This window comes from Actinia tenebrosa, unplaced genomic scaffold, assembly GCF_029948245.1.
Source record: "Actinia tenebrosa isolate PJP-AT-01 unplaced genomic scaffold, QUT_ActTen_1.0 PGA_scaffold11__36_contigs__length_13525064, whole genome shotgun sequence".
NCBI lineage: Eukaryota > Metazoa > Cnidaria > Anthozoa > Actiniaria > Actiniidae > Actinia > Actinia tenebrosa.
In genome coordinates this window covers 8,181,272-8,198,089 of record NW_028292571.1, presented here as the reverse complement: position 1 = coordinate 8,198,089, position 16,818 = coordinate 8,181,272, and the positions used below count along the sequence as shown (strand labels likewise).

Below are 16,818 nucleotides of genomic sequence, written 5' to 3'. Positions count from 1 at the left end.
ATGGCGGCACATTTGGCTTCTCCCGCCAAATGTTTGAATTTACGAATGTACATGGTTATGATACTTGCTCATCTATTTATTAAGACGTACTTAACGACTTCTGAAGACGTCCAGAACGTTCTTGACGTCAAAAAATTTCAGAGACCGGATTTCTGGACAACTCTTCACTTGAAAGCCTGGGATGACCGTTGGAGCTCTTCCAATATCACTCAAAACAAGAAGAAAATTTACTTGGGTTCAAGGCTGGGATACTATCCCAACACCATGGCCTGTTTCAACCTAACCAGACTAGCACAGTGTGGAGACATCAGCCCTAATCCTGGACCAAACACAAGCGTAAGGACAAAATGTAAAACATGTCAAAGAACTATCGCCTCGAACCATCGAACTGTGCAATGCCAACCAAACATGTCAAACACCGTATCACCTTAAGTGTTCTGGGCATCTTAGCAAGAATTACAAGCATAAGCAGTCCTGGATCTGTACACCATGTCTACACGAAATTCTACCTATATGAATTTGAGTTTCAGTTCGAATTATTCTGCTAACGACATAAATGCTTCGTTACACTCGGTTGCGTCGGACGAAGACCCGCTTCTTGTTATGTCACGCAAGAGACAAAAGCACCACAACCAAGATTTACTCGTACATCTAAACATAAACAGTATTCAGAACAAATTTGACGAACTAAAGGAAATTAACAACAAGCTGAAAGCAAGTATACTAATATTGACTGAGACCAAAATCGACTCTACATATCCAAACAGTTTATTTAAGCTTGCTGGATATCGAATGTTCAGAAATGACAGGGCGAAAGGCGGAGGAGGAGTGATGGCGTTCATAAAATCGGGGATAGCAGTCAAACGACTGAAGCTGACGAAAACTTACAGCACACTGGAACCCCTCGCTCTAGACGTCGAGATTGGTGAACATAACTCGGTCGTTTTAGGATTATACAGGCCACCATCAAGATCACCCAACAGTAAATATTACTCGGATCTCCAAGACGAACTGAATCACATACTCACATGGGCTCTTCACAAGAGACAGACCGTAATGGTCCTTGGTGATTTAAATCTTAATAAGCTCAAGCCAAGCAGTATAGAAGGAAAGATTCTTAACGATCTAGAAGATGTATTTGGTCTTACATGTCTAATCGAAGAGTGTACGAGAGTAACTCCCACCAGCGAAACACTCATAGATGTAATCCTTACCAACAGGGATGATTTGTTTGATACAGCGGGAGTCATTGATTTTGGTCTGAGTGATCACGCTATGATCTATGGCTTTCTGAAACCCAAAGTGAAACAACATCCATTCAAAGTCATATCTTTTAGGAGCTCAAGACACCTAGATGAAAATAAAGTCAAGGAAGACATAAAAAATGCTATGGGAAATCTTAATTTACATAATTTAAGCTCTGTAGACGAGCAGTACACAACCTGGCACACCGAAATGATCAAAGTACTAGACCAACACATGCCCCTGAAAAAAATGAGAGTGAGGGAAAGAGATGCACCTTATATAACAGCGGAATGGAAAGAGGCAATAAGAAAGAAAAGAAGATCGGCAAAAAGACACAAAAGGTTACAAACCGAAGCAAGTCTGAAAGAGATGAGACATTGGAGAAACGTCGCATCCCGTCTCAGAAGGAAAGCAATAAAGAGCTATTGGAGAATTAAAGCTGTGGACCTAAAAGAAAATCCCAGATCCTTTTATAGAACTTTTGCACCTTTTATGAATAACAAGAATAAAGATAACAACGAGATTATACTTAAGGCTGGAGACGAAGTGGTTCAAGATCAGAGTAAAGTGGCAGGAATGTTTGTCAACTATTTTTCTACAATAGCAGACAACATCGGGGACATACCAAGAGTAACTGAAGGCCTTCTCTCGAATCATGTGAGTGTTGAAAAGATCAAGGACAAATGGGCCGAAAATATATTCAGCTTTAGAACCATCGAACACAGCGAGGTACTTTCAGCTTTGAATAATTTAAACCCTAACAAGGCAATGGGATATGATCTCATACCCCCAAGTATTCTTAAGCTGGCAGCAGAGGAACTAACAGGGCCTCTAACAACGATGTACAATCAGGCTATCATGCAAGGGGTGTGGCCAAAGGAATGGAAACGCGGAGAATGGACTCCAATTCACAAGAACGATGATCCTTTGTGCATAGAGAATTACAGACCAGTCACCGTGCTAATATCAGTGGATAAAGTTTTTGAAAAACTTCTCTGCCTGCAGCTGAAAGAACTATCTGAAAATATCCTTGATGTATTCATGTCAGCTTACAGAAGTACTTATAGTTGCGAGACTACCTTAGTTCGATTAGTGGAAGATTGGAAACAGTCATTAGACAACAATGAATCAGCAGCCGTCTTATCAACCGATATGAGTAAGGCCTTCGACTCCATGTACCCGCCTTTATTGCTAGCTAAATTACAGTCCTATGGTCTCTCAAACGACTCCATCAAGCTCTTTAAATCATACTTCGAAGACAGGGAAAACTGAGTGAGAATTGGAAACTACACTAGCGACTGGAAATTAGTAAACAGAGGATGTCCACAGGGTTCTGCACTGGGACCAGCCCTTTGGAACATATTCCAAAACGATCTGTTCTATGAGGAAATAAAATCACAACTTTCAATGTATGCAGACGACCACCAACTCTACTCACCACACAAGGAAATGAAAGAGGTTATTAACTCTATAGAACAGGATGGTAGTAACACCGCAGATTGGTACAGACGGAACTATTTGAAAGGCAACATCAGTAAATATAAAGCCATGGTAATGACCAGAGACAAACACGTACAAGATGCAAGGAACGTTGTTATAGGCAATTTTAACATCAGTCAGGAAGATAAATTTAAACTGCTAGGAGTGACCCTGGACAAGGAACTGATATTTACAGACCATATATCATCTATTTGTTCTACAACAAGCAAGAAGATAGGAATCCTCACACGGTTACGTAAATTAATAACCATCCACGCGAAACTGCAGATTTACAAGTCAGCCATTCTACCTCACTTTGATTACTGCAGTCTAGTCTGGCACTTTTGCAAAGCAGGCAACAAAAATAAACTAGAGCGAATCAACGAAAGAGGACTGAGAGCTGTATACTGCGACTATGAGTCACCCTACGAAGAACTATTGAAGAGAGCAAAGCTCACCACATTGTACAACAGAAGACTCCAGAACATTGTGATCTTCATGTATAAAATCAAAAATAAGTTATTACCACGAACTTTAATTGACTTATTTAAATCACCCACGCATAAATATAATCTAAGGAACATAGACTTTTCATTGCCTAGCTATAGCACTGTAAAGTATGGGAGAAATAGCCTAAGGTATTTTGGACCACACTTATGGTCTAAGCTTAGTACTTCGTTCAGATCATCGCCATCCCTTCAAGCATTTAAGAAAGGAATAAGAGTTTCAGACCTGACTAAGTTGATAAAGTAACACTCGCTTCAATCATATTAATCTATCTATTTACTCTTACTATGAGAACTGAGTGAGTTCAACAAATATCGAAACTATATCTATATTTATTTATCTTTTTTTTTTTTTTTTAACGGAATCATATTTATATTTATATTTCATAGACTTATATCTACCTATATATTTATATATATTTATATTTACATTTATATTTAAATTTTATTTACTGTTTATATTATCATTTAAATTTCTAGTATTATGTTATAGTCTCCCCGATTAGTAGGGTACTTGTGCCCGGCTAGAAGATAGAGACTTAAATAAAGTTATTATTATTATCATAAAATCCTTAATTTCTCAGCCGGTACATTAGCTGCAGCCCCCAAATAAAAAAAGCAACGACTTTGGAGCTCTGGCTACAAGACTATGTAGCTTGGTGTGTGCTAACGTGAATGATGGAAGAGTTTAAAGGCACAATGTAATGTGGAGTATAGAACATCCACAGCCATTGTTTGGTACACACAGCCAGGGCTGGGGGGAGGGGCCGGGGGAGGTGAAAACTACTAGATAGACGTATTTTAGCCGGAAATTTGCTGTTGAACATGATTCCCCTATCGAAAACGGTCAAGAAAGTTCGGTTTTCCAGACGAAATGACGTTTCTAAAGGAATTGGCAAAGTTCCTGTTGCGTTCACATACATTTGCTTATAAGAGCATTTTGCTGAATTAGCAAGGACTCCCCCAAGAAAATCCTTAATTTCTCAGCCGGTACATTAGCTGCAGCCCCCAAATCAAAAAAAGCAACGACTTTGGAGCTCTGGCTACAAGACTATGTAGTTTGGCGTGTGCTAACGTGAATGATGGAAGAGTTTAAAGGCACAATGTAATGTGGAGTATAGAACATCCACAGCCATTGTTTGGTACACACAGCCAGCGCTGGGGGGAGGGGCCGGGGGAGGTGAAAACTACTAGATAGACGTATTTTAGCCGGAAATTTGCTGTTGAACATGATTCCCCTATCGAAAACGGTCAAGAAAATTCGGTTTTCCAAAAGTAGTATAGGGGATGCCACTCCTGATTCACCCCCCGACCCCCATTAACGCCCGCATTTAGGAGTCCTATAGGGGGATTCGCCTCCTCGAGTACCACTACTTTTACTATGTATTTCGGATGCAACATGGGGATTTATTGCGCCAACTCCCCATTTATAGTAACCGGATTTTTACTATTAAGTAACTTTGGTAGTAATCGAAAATGAGCTCCTAAAATGACCCACGGGGATTACAGGAGGCTTACGAAGCGGGTACTTATGAGGTCAAAAACAGCTTTACAGGCATTACCCACAACGCTTCCCAAAAGATATTCCTTATATATAGACAATGGACTCGCAATACAATTTCGAAACATACACCATTCCTGGCAGTTCCGTAATAGATTTGCGACGGTATTGGGATACGAACGCGAGGCGCATGCAGCGATTAATAGAGAAGGGCATAGGAGAGTTAGGAGCTGCAAAAGTCTCCGTTGTGGTGGAGGTTGACTTAATGAAAGACGACACAGAAACCACAGTTTGGTTGCGCACCAAAACGCTAACAGTCTTAGAGTCGACGGACTTGGAGCAAAAGGTGTCCTCGCAAGTTGAGCCAATTTTGGAAACGCTCGCTAAGTACACCCGAGAAGGATCCGGATGGACTGTAACAGCCATCAAACGTGCTACGATTAGCATTGCCCGTTACGTACCGATTCGCGGTGGTTCTTACGTGCCACTGCCAACTTTCATAGAGCGTAAGAAGGCAATAATTAGCGTGCGTAATAAAGATAATAGATGTTTTCAATGGGCGCTGCGATCAGCGTTGTATCCAGCCACTGAAAACGCATTTAGGACGTCTAAGTATCCACACGACGACTTAGATTGGTCTAACGTTGAATTCCCAATGGAAATACGATGCATACCAGAGTTTGAAGAACGAAACGACCTTACGATAAACGTTTACGGCGTTCGAGAAAAGACTATAGTCCCACTACATATTTCAGACCGTAAGGGAGAGCGCATACACCTTTTCTACCACGGCGAGCATTATTCGTGGGTAAAGTCGACGAGCCGCCTATTTGCGACGCATAGCAAAAACGGACATAAGAGGTTCTTTTGCGATGCCTGCTTGCTACCATTTAAGGACCTAAAAGCATTGAAGAAACATGACAGAATTTGTCGAGGAGTTGAGGAGCCAGCTCAAAGAATTCAGCTACCAGAAGACAAGAACTTACAATACGACGACCATAAGCGGCAAAACAAGGTGCCTTACGTGATTTACGCGGACTTCGAGTCCTTGATTACAGATGAGTATGAGGAAGCCGGTAACACGCAAAAGAAAGGACTACACGAGATTTGCTCGTACGGCTACGTAGTTGTCCGCTTCGACGGTGAAGCAGACGAACCAGTGCTTTACCGGGGTCCTAATGCCGCGAGGAAGTTTCTTACGGCTTTAGAAGAAGAGGAAGAAGACATTCGACGCCGCTTAACGCATAAGAAGAAGACTAAGTTAACCAAAGAGCAGTTAGGAGCATATCATGCAGCACAGGAGTGCCACGTTTGCAAGCTAGGTTTGTTAAAGTACGGACGCCGAGCAAAGAAAGCCTGTGCTAAGGATGGAGCTTATTTGGGAGAAGCACACCCTACATGCGGACGTTACGCAAAAAATGGGGATAAGCCTGGTAAGCCCTCCACGCACTGCTTTCACTGCGGTGAGCCATTAGAGGAAGACTTCTACACGGACAAAGTTCTTGATTGCTGTGAAATTACCGGTGAATTTAAGGGTGCAGCCCACTTGAAATGCAGGCAAAGGATAGACCTAAACATGGAGATTCCTGTGTTCTTTCACAATCTTCGTGGGTACGACTCCCATTTACTATTGCAAGGTGTGGAAGGGCACGAAGTAAAGTGCATACCTAATAACAAAGAACGGTATATGTCCGTAACCATTGGCAAACTAAAATTCCTGGACTCACAGCAGTTCATGGCAGATTCCTTAGCCAACTTAGCTAAATACAACGAGGATTCACCGATATCCGACGAATACGGCGCAGAAAGGAAAGGTATGTATCCATATGAGTACATGAACTCCTGGGATCGCTTTAAAGAAACGCAGCTGCCACCACAAGAATGTTTCTACAGCACCTTAACTGAGTCGGGGATATCCGATGCTGAATACGAGCATGCGAAGGAGGTTTGGAAAAGCCACGAATGTAAGAACTTAGGTGACTACCACGACGTTTACCTGTTGTCAGACGTCGTACTATTAGCAGACGTCTTTCAAAGTTTCCGAAAGATGGCTATGTCTTACTATCAGTTAGACCCAGCAAACTTTTATACAGCCCCCGGGCTTTCTTGGAGTGCGCTGTTAAAGAAGACAGGTACGCAACTGGATCTATTAACTGATTATGAAATGTATAGATTTATGGAAGACGGCATCCGAGGTGGCATTTGCGGACCCAGCAGGCGTTACGCGCGAGCGAATAATCCCCAAGTGGAGGGTTACGACCCCGAAAAACCAAACACCTACATCTTTTACCTGGATGCTAACAACCTTTACGGTTGGGCAATGTCCCAGCACTTACCCGTGCGCGACTTTGAATGGACGGAGCCGAGAGAGCCCGAGTTTTACATGAAAATAAGACCTGACAGCCGCAAAGGCTTTATCTTAGAAGTTGACTTAGAATACCCTGAGGAATTACACCACCTTCACGATGATTACTCGCTTGCCCCAGAAGCAATTGAAATACCCTTCGAACAGCTATCCCCACTTCAAAAGAAGCTGTGCCCCAACTATAAGCCGTACCGTAAGTTAACGATGAATTTGATGAATAAAAAGAATTACGTGGTTCACTACCGCAACCTGCAATTCTACGTGCGACACGGAATGCGTGTGACAAAGGTGCACCGCGCTTTGAAGTTTCGTCAAGAACCGTGGATGCAGCCTTACATCGACTTTAATACCCAAAAGCGCACAGCAGCAAAGAACGACTTTGAGAAAAACCTGTTTAAGTTGATGAATAACTCCGTGTTTGGAAAGACAATGGAGAACATTCGTAAGCGGGTTAGCATAAAGATTGCTAACACCCGCGAGGAAGCGGAGAAGTACGTTTCGCAACCAGGGTTTGTTCGATACGTAGACATGTTGAACTTCTTCGTAATTCACATGAAGAAGGTGAACCTCTTTCTAAACAAGCCTGTATACACAGGGTTTTCAGTGCTGGAGCTGTCAAAATTGCTGATGTATGAGTTTTATTATGACAAACTTAAACCGAAATATGGCGACCGTTGCCGCTTGTTATACACGGACACCGACTCTTTGATAATGGAGATAGAGACGCCTGACGTTTACGCGGACTGTATGGAGGACATTGACGAATATGACACCAGCGGTTACCCGAAGGATCACCCACTTTACTCGACAAAGAATAAAAAGGTAATAGGTAAGATGAAGGATGAAATGCTGTGCAAGCCCATCGTGGAATACGTGGGTCTTAAACCCAAAATGTACAGCGTATTAAAGACAGACGGCGCAGATAAGAAAGCCAAAGGCGTAAAAAAGTACGTGGTGAAGAAAGACTTAACTCACCAATCGTACGTGGATGTACTTCAAACTCAAAAGTCTCAGAAGCATCAAATGAACTCCCTGCGGTCCTTTAAACATCAAATACACAACGTTACCCAAGAGAAGGTGTCGCTGTAACATTTGATGGTAAGAGGTGGATGTGCGACGATGGTATCCATACGATAGCATTCGGACATCACACGATAAGTAGTTCTTCTTTGACAAACCCACGTGTGGGACCATTATAAAGATAATACAAGATGGGCTGACCCTTCTTAGCTAACGCACTTCGGATCTGGTAAGTTTCCAAAGACCAATTAGGATCCGTAGCTCTTTTGGATCCTCCTTCTAATTCGCCCGGCTCGTAGAGATATCGAACCGTGACATCGCCTAATCTCTTTTCCTGGGGGAAGACCGCCCTTGAACTTCTGACGTAGGACTTGTGTTCCACGTGTTTCTTTTTTATGGCATCCTTGGGTTTCATTCCCGTAGCCCTGGCCGCCTCGTTGTTCAAAGCAGCGACGACCTGGGGGAGCCTCTGAGTCCATTCCCTGTTGCGTTTGGAGGGATCTTCCAGCTCTTTCCAATACTGATACCCAAACAGACGCTCGGCCAGGGTCTTATTGAATCTTTCGACAATGCTCTGACCCCTGTGGTACTCTGCTTCGGCTCTCCTAATCTTAGTGCTGTGGTCTTTCAGGGTCTTGGTAACCACGCCCATGAACTCTGTCCCCGCATCCACTTGCAGCAGCTTGGGCCATTTCAAGACGCGCTTATAAATCCTACCTAGGGCTTCTGCGACTTCTCCAGAATCCTTGCTGGTTATGGGTTCGGCGTCGTTGTATCTGCTTGCGATATCAACTACGGTCAAAGCGTATCTATAGGTCTTTCTTCTCACCTTGTCGTGCGGTATGAAAAGCAAATCTGCCTGATGAACTTCATTAGGGGTATTTACGGTAAAGCTGGGCCTGGGAATGTACTTGGGCACGGGAAGATAAACCTGCCAGAGGGTTTGTTTTTTTAGCCAATTCTTAGCCGTTTCTTCTGATACTCTGGCCGCGGCTGCGAGTTTCTTGATAGCCGACGCTCCTCTCCAATAGCCCTCAGGCCCATAGTAAATTCTCTTAAGTTTGTCCTCAGTTCGACCCATTATATGAATTCCAAAACAAGATTGATCTTACGTCCGTTAAAATCCACCGTCTTTCCGTCCACTTTAATGGTGATGTTTATGCTTTCTACCAAATTAGACAAATCATAGCACAAAGAAATGGGAGTGTATTCTACCAGGTCAAATGGATTACCTTTGGGCAGGAACTTAGACATAAGAGAAGACTTTTCTCCATTGCTGTAACTATTGACCAAGTCGCAATAGACTTCATAAGAGGATGCGACTTTCCATTTCACGGGTATGGCCGTGTTGGTAATTGTCTTACCCGAGGCACATAATAAAGATCCTAATGGGTCAAACTTTCCAAAAGTTACTGAATAGTTTGGCATATTATGTTTGAGGGTCATTTCGTGCGGCAATCCCGTGGTGAGAGTATAACCGCGCTTGGCGAGCTCCTTAGCAAGGGTAATTGGCGTGTAATGACCATCGGGTAGCATTTCACCTTGATATTTGCCAGGCACCTTAAGTACGGTGACCAAGGCCCCAATTAAATTATACCAAGAATTGTACAAAGAACAACTAACCAGCCGAACCTTATGGGCTTTGATGGGGGGATTCAGATAAGTGGTAAAGTCATTCTTGTCGCTTTCCAAAAAGACGATCATATATTTCAGGAAACACAGTTTCCTTTGCTTGCTGAATTAGACTAAGTACGCCATAGCTACGCCTCCGACCAGCCCTGCGACTCCTACAAATACCAGCTCATTGTCTTTTTGTTTCTTAGAAGGCTGGTAGTAATTCTTAAACTGGGGCTTTCTCATTCTAAAGTCGGGGTGTGCTTGCGCATAGAGCTTAAAGGCGTAGTCTGTGTTTTCAAAGTTCTTGTCTGCCTGCATTTTGTCTTGGTAGTTCTTGTCCAACCAATCCCTGTAAGCTTGTCTTTTTTCATTCCAAGCCGCCACGTCCCGCTGATATTTTTCCAGCGCTAAGTCGTGTCTCTTCCTTTCGGCGGCCAAATCTCCGCTTTTGTCGCCTCTGACTAATCTATCCAAATACTGACCACCATAATTAGCTCCAGTGAATGCTAAAGCTGCAATGACTCCACCTGCGATTAAACTAGCCATTTATACATTAGGGATGTACTTTTCCTTCCGTAGGTAATCCTTTAGCATGATAGCCCCGCCCACGGCAGCGGTCATCTTAGCAAAGTTAGCGAAGCTCTTGCTTGGGTCTTCAGTAAAGTCTTCTTTGAGCACTTTCTTACCTACCCAACCAATACCCGCAACCATAGAAGTAATAATAGCTGCTTCTTCAACAGTTTTCAATAACGCGGTTGACATTATGTTACAGAGCGAGAAGGTTATTACGCATGAAAATGACCTTGCTATTACTCCATTACGGGTATTTTGCTTCTAGGCTCCTGCGGTATTTTTGGCTTCGTAGCCCGCCATTGTAAGTAGAGGCTGCCTGCTGCTATAGCAACTCCCAACGCGCCAATGACGTACCCAGGATTAATGAAGGATTCCTCTTCTCTTTCCTCCACCTTTTCCTCCTTCTTTGCTTTGTTCTTCCTGTTCATCTCCGCGAGCTTCTTACCGGCAGCGACTCTGCCTGGAGATTTAGCCTTGGTAATCTTTTGCTCTGGGGCTTCCTCCGCCTTTAACTCTGGTTCACTCATTTATACTAAGGACTTGAAGGACTTGACAAGTAGCTTAAGGACGACTTGAGTAAGTACTTGTGGCGACTTAACTAAGTACTTGAGGCGACCTGGGTAATTCCTGAGGATGACTTAAGTAAGTACTTAAGAAGGACTTGAGGCGACTTGATCAGGTACCTCAGCAAGTGCCGCCTGGAAGACCTTTCCAACGTCTCTGTCCTTCTTAAAGTCCTTCCAAGACGTCGTAAGTTCCTTCAAGTCAACGTGATGAGCTACGTGAAGTGCCGCGGAGGCGACTGCCATTAACTTACCGCACTTCAAAGACAACTACCCGCAGGTTATCTTAAGTTCTTGGGCGATGACATAGTCCTCGCTTATGTCCTTCCGCAGTTGCTCCACGTCGTCTATGGGCAGCGCAAGTCCGAGAAGCTTGGTGGCAAGTCGGATAGCGGAGTCTGCTACGGCGTCCGTGGTCTTACTTGCAAGGGCGGCCTCATACCTCTTATGGAACTTCTTAACCTCCTCTTCCGACAACTTATTAACTTGCTCATCGGTAAGTTCCTTGCCTATCATTTCTTTGCACTTCCCAGAAGACACCAGGATGTTAAGTTGTTCCTTAAGGTTACTTTCATCTAACTGTGCGGGACTTCATCTATCAACTGCTCAATCTCCATATACATTAGGAGTTAAAGATCGCAGATCTTTACTAAATACGGAAACCTCAAAGAGAAGATCATCTTGGAATGTTGGTGCGTCTTTAGATGCCGCATGTATTCATGCAACTGTTCCTTGGATATTTCACCGCCGTAGTCGCTTAAGATGGTTTCCAGGTCTGACTTACTTGGAGTATAAAATACGACAAGTGAACCTATGTTTTCCCTAAAAGGCTTGGAGACACTAGTAAGCTGCTGCGAGAGCAACCAAACGCTAATGTTGTCATGCCTGCCGCTAAAGGCGAGCTTCACTAATTCGGAGGTGCGTCTCTTTACGTCATCCCCGCAGGCGATGTCCTCCAGTATGAGTAAGGTTTGCGTATCTTTAGGGAATTGTTTGTGCCAGAACTTAAGATGTCCAGATAACTCGTTAGGGTCCAATATGTCCACAAAGAAGTCATCATCTTTCACTCCTATGCCCGTCCAGGTGCGGTTATTCACGTAGGTGGGGCAGAGCAGCACGATATAGTCGAAACGGTATCTAAAGGGTCCTAATAGCTGCTCTATCACGAATTGGGTCTTTCCGCAGCCGGTAGGCCCTACTATCAGAGCGTTACAAGGCATGTGATTCCGGTTCATTATATTTTAGAAAATCACAGGGATTTTCACTAGTCGCCTTTTCTCGAAGGTAATTTATTACCTGGAATATATATGGAGCCTACGGAAGCAGTGCAGAGAATCGTTAACGACGTCAAAGATAAGAGAGACACCATCGAAATGCAAAGGGAGGAGATCAATCGATTAAAAGAGCGCGTGCGGGAGTTGTACAATGAAATGTGTGGTTTGAAGCGCGCGATGGCCTCATGGGCTAAGGAATCCGTTAAGGACTTTATGAAGTATCCCATATAAGGCTTATTAAATTCTTATTATATATGGAGTGCGTGCGATGTAATAAGGAGTTCAGCTCTAAGCAAATGCTCGAATATCACGTCAAAAATAAGGTCTGTAGAAAGTCGCGGGAGAAGCGCTGTGAACACTGCGATCGTCTGTTCAGCAGCAAGCAGATGTTAAAGTACCACGTGGATAACAGAGTTTGCCTGAAGAACATTTGTGAGCGCTGCGAGGAAAGCGTAGATAGCGACTGGCATCAGTTCCGCTGCTTTACGGGTTATGATCTTATCGCTGTGGCCTGTGAGGAACACGGCGACGTTGCTGCGCGTTGTTGTCCAAATGAGACTATTATCCGTTTGATACGTCGTAAGAAAGAGATTGACGACCGCTTTGCATGGTTCGACCGCGTTGAAGGTGTGCGTTGGGAAGACAGAGAATACTGGGAGGCGGATTGTCCAAAGTGTGGGTGTAACAGGAGCGAGCAACATATCTGGCAATGTTCGTACGTGAGCGCAGAGTGCCCCAAAACGTTTCAAGAATACGTCGATCGCCTTGAAATGCCGCGTGCAAAGAAAAGAGAGGAGATTAAGAAAACCTCAGGGTAGGCCCATACATGGGTTTGGCGAATCCAGGAAACTATTTTGAGATATCCTTTATTATTATTTATTTATTATTAATAAGAATAAATAATAATAAGACATTCCTTAAAATAGTTTCCAGGGCATTTAATAAGATCTTAATAAGAATAAGGTCATCCTTAAAATATATGATAGCCTACGCAGCAGCATTCCTTGGAGGATTCCTAATAACCCTAAGTATATATGGACTGTATTACATACGAACCCCCTGCTGACTGCATCGTTAAAAAAGAGTCGCCGACCCTCATTGTCGACGAACCCCACTTAAACGACGCTTTAGACGCACTTACCCGCATAGGACCGAAGGAAGGATGCACTTTGCGACGTCAAAGGCCCAGCGGCCATCCTTCTTACCATACGACCTCAGATGCGTAAACTCCTGTCCTTCGATGACGTAACGGACGCGATCCGGCGCCCACAGGCTGTACGTAACAACCTCGTGCGCCAATAACAACCGTAGCCTTTCTTCAAAGGCTACATAATGTTTTATTTCGTAGGTAACACCCTCCTTTAAGTCTCGCCAGTGTATCTGCCTCACAGCCTCAAACGCCATATATTCTATGAAATATCTTTAAGTGCGTCTTTAAAGTGTCTGTGTTCTAAAGCGCTTACAGCACCACCTACAAGGTAGACGAATTCCTCGCGCATACTCCGCGATGGCTCTGCAGATGTCGTCGTAGTCGTTGCTTATCAGCACCTTAAATCCATTTTCCTCGTAGACGTCTAAAAGGCGGCGCTGATCCTCAGACAATACCCCGTTGCCTTTCGGAGTCTTCAGCTCGATGCAGAATCCACGGTACCGCCTGTGAACATTAAGGATGAGCAGATCAGGTTGACCGCGTTGATATCCTTTCTGCCAGCACTTTATGCGCTTGCCGTCGCTGTCCTGCAGTTCGCCTAGGCCGGGCGTTACGAGCATTTGAGGGTAATACTTGCGAATGTAATCCACCACCTTTTTATGCAGGTCGAATTCGTTTTCTATTTTGAATACCAACTTGTTAGGACTGTTCAAGCGCTTGTCTAATTCGTACTTACCAGTCTTCCTTAGCGCGGGTAGGACTTCCTCGAATACCCAATCTTGTAATTCCACGGCTTTAGGTAGCTTGGAGCTAAATATTAGTTGATACAGACCAGGCTCTGATATAAATAAGGAACGTGGGTGCATAGTAGAAACATAACGATTCGTTATGTTCATCTCGCCCAGCCTTTTCTTGTTTTTCTCAGATACGTGGTCGCTAATAGCCTTAGCCGTGTTCTCGTAATCTATATAACGCAGCAGCCACCTCCTTCGCTTTGAAGTACAAAGGTTTCGCCTTGCACTATGCATTGCAGTTTGGTATCGTTGTTTTCGAATACGCGTAGCATCGTATATCTGAGAAATATTTTGACTTTTTTTCTAGGATTTCGTTAATATGCAACGCTCTTTAGCTGATTCGTTTCCACAGACAGCTGAGCGTCTGAAACTACAAAGACGTAGCAGTTTATTTTGTCAGTGTCGCCCGCGGAGGCATTCTTGGTGCGCTTGATCTCCAATGTTATACCATCCTGCATATTTACTAGACGTAAACCCTGGCCATGTAGGTCTTCATCGTTCGTCGTGCGCATGTCAATCCACAGCGCATACTTATCCTTAAAGAATTCCTCAGGGCTAATTTGGTCGCCAAACTTACGCATGGCCTCTCTGTACACGTCTGCGGGCTTTATTCCCTGGGAGTAAACTTTGTTGGGAACGCCGTTGACATTTACCCCCACGTTGGTAATGTTGGGGTTATGAAAGGCTTCTGAGTCGCGCTTACCGGCCTCATAGGGCTTAGCAAACACCAGCATTAGCCCCGTGAGACTTCTTCGGGGAAGGTTAATACTTTGGTTAATAACCTCATCCGTCTTGTCCAAGAAGCTAAATGTCTTGTACATCACCACGTGGTCGTAAAGGAATGCCTTGCCGGAGCTGTATTCCATGCCAGCGCTACGGGCCAGCTCTTCGCTGTACACGGTCTCATACTGCAGCTCTAAGTTAGTAATGGAGTATGGAGTTGTTGTGGTAAGTGCAGTGCTTAGCCCACCAATGATGTTATTAGCATCTGCTAAGGTTACTTCAAACTGTAACTCGGATAACTGCCTGGGGTAGTACGCACCGTGATTTGTGATTACTTCAAAGTCTAATGGTATGACATACTTACTACCATAGGCTGTCTTTATTCGCTTTGCGTCTGCTACTGCGGTTTCCCCACTGCCGTCAGTAGGTTGCGTTTTCGTAGGTGTGCGGACCTTACGTAGAATGACACTACCAATTCCTTGTTCTATCCTTTGCGCGCGATCAAATGCTGTTAACCATAAATCTTTGTAGGTGGTGTATAAATCATATCTATTTAAATCCAATAAAGATTCCCCAGCAAACTTAATTCTCATCTTAGAAACTAAGTTTCTACCCACGTTGTTAACAATAATTCTTTCGTCTGTGGGGTCAGACTGCACCGCTAAGTCGAATCTTAAAGCCAAGGTGCCGGGTACTAAGACTAGGTTATCCGTTAGACGGGGCACGCCTACGTACAAGGTTTCTCCTGGTTTTGCGCTACTGGGCGTGAATGTTACCCGGTGAAAGGTACGTTCTGCCTTTAGTCCGCCAACCTGCTTAGGTAATACGTTGGGGTTTAACTTTGAGCTTATCATATATAATGGAAGTAGAAGGAACGGATTTTGACCCCCTTACCGAAGAAGGCCAAGTCGATATTAACGATGAAGAATTTGATGAATGGACTAAAAACGCGGAGGCAAAGCCTTTGCTTTACGACATGGCCTTGGCAAGCAAGTATGGTAGTAGGTGGAGAAGCTTCAAGGCAGCCTTGAATCGCATGTGGCAATCAAAAAACCGCGGCCCCGTTCCTGAGTACTTGGAACTTCAAAACATAAATGAGGAACCCGAACAAGAAACCGTAGAGTGGGCAACGCAAGAGCTAACGCAGCGCTATTCCCGCTTTGAGGCTGACGACGTAAGGCTCACAGAACGCGGAAACAAAGTCCTCATAAGCGTCCAAGACCTGAGATTTCCCGACAAAAACCGCTGGACGAAACCACAACCCCTTTTCGACGAAAATGGCGAAATTAGGGGTGACGTGGCGAGATTAAAAGGCTTTCAACTAGCTACCCGAAGTGCGTTAGAAAGGTTGGCAACCCTGAATGAAAAGGTTGCGTTAGAAAAACGCGTCGAGGAGCTGCAAGAAACGTTGGAAGAAAGGGAAGCAGATTACACGAGACAGAACCAACTGCTCCTTCATGCTCAAAAGAGAGAACTTGACGACAAGAATCAGCGAATGATAGAAATGAGAGAACGAACAGACAATGCCCTACGCGATAGAGACCAGGCCCAAAAGGCCTTCAATCTCGCCCTGCAAGACTTGGACATGAGCAAGGAAGAAGCCAAAAACTTGCATATCACCATAGCCGGCTCTTTGGAGGAACGGCGGTAGTTGGTTGCCGAAATTAACACTAAAGAAGAGCAAATTCGGCAAAGAGATCAGGCCATCGAAGACCTGGAGGGGCAAATAGAGCGGCAGCGAGAAGTAGTTGCGGACCAAACTCGTCCCGAAGAGGAAAGGGAGGCAGCTCAAAAGGAAGTAGAAACCCTCGAGGTACGCCTTACGGAATTACAGGCACAAAAGGAAAACTTGGAAAAGGAGTTGGGGCTTACCACCAAGGAAAAAGTAAAAAGGGTCCTTTTGAAGTATGGCGTTCCGCTGGCATTTGCGGTTGCTATTTCAAGCGTAGTAGGGGTAATCCTATCCGCTCTTAAGGCTACGGGCGCAGGCGTAAAGAAATTAGGCAAT

At 44.2% G+C, this 16,818-nt stretch overlaps 2 protein-coding genes across 2 annotated transcripts; both read left to right on the top strand.

Annotated features, from left to right (window-relative positions):
* Positions 1-489: 489 nt before the first annotated feature.
* Positions 490-2,517, top strand: LOC148912467 (uncharacterized). The gene has a single exon (XM_089027175.1). It carries the CDS (start codon positions 490-492, stop codon positions 2,515-2,517), a length of 2,028 nt encoding a protein of 675 aa, XP_088883301.1.
* Positions 2,518-4,831: 2,314 nt separating this feature from the next.
* LOC148912466 (uncharacterized) lies at positions 4,832-8,185 on the top strand. Its single transcript, XM_089027174.1, has 2 exons — positions 4,832-7,289; positions 7,413-8,185. Exons 1-2 carry the CDS (start codon positions 4,832-4,834, stop codon positions 8,183-8,185), a joined length of 3,231 nt encoding a protein of 1,076 aa, XP_088883300.1.
* Positions 8,186-16,818: the final 8,633 nt, after the last annotated feature.

Coding starts and splice junctions, on each gene's coding strand:
- LOC148912467 (XM_089027175.1), top strand. CDS start 490: ATGTCTACACGAAATTCTACCTATATGAATTTGAGTTTCAGTTCGAAT.
- LOC148912466 (XM_089027174.1), top strand. CDS start 4,832: ATGGACTCGCAATACAATTTCGAAACATACACCATTCCTGGCAGTTCC. Junction 7,290..7,412: donor CCCCAACTATAAGCCGTACC/GTAAGTTAACGA, acceptor AGTTTCGTCAAG/AACCGTGGATGCAGCCTTAC.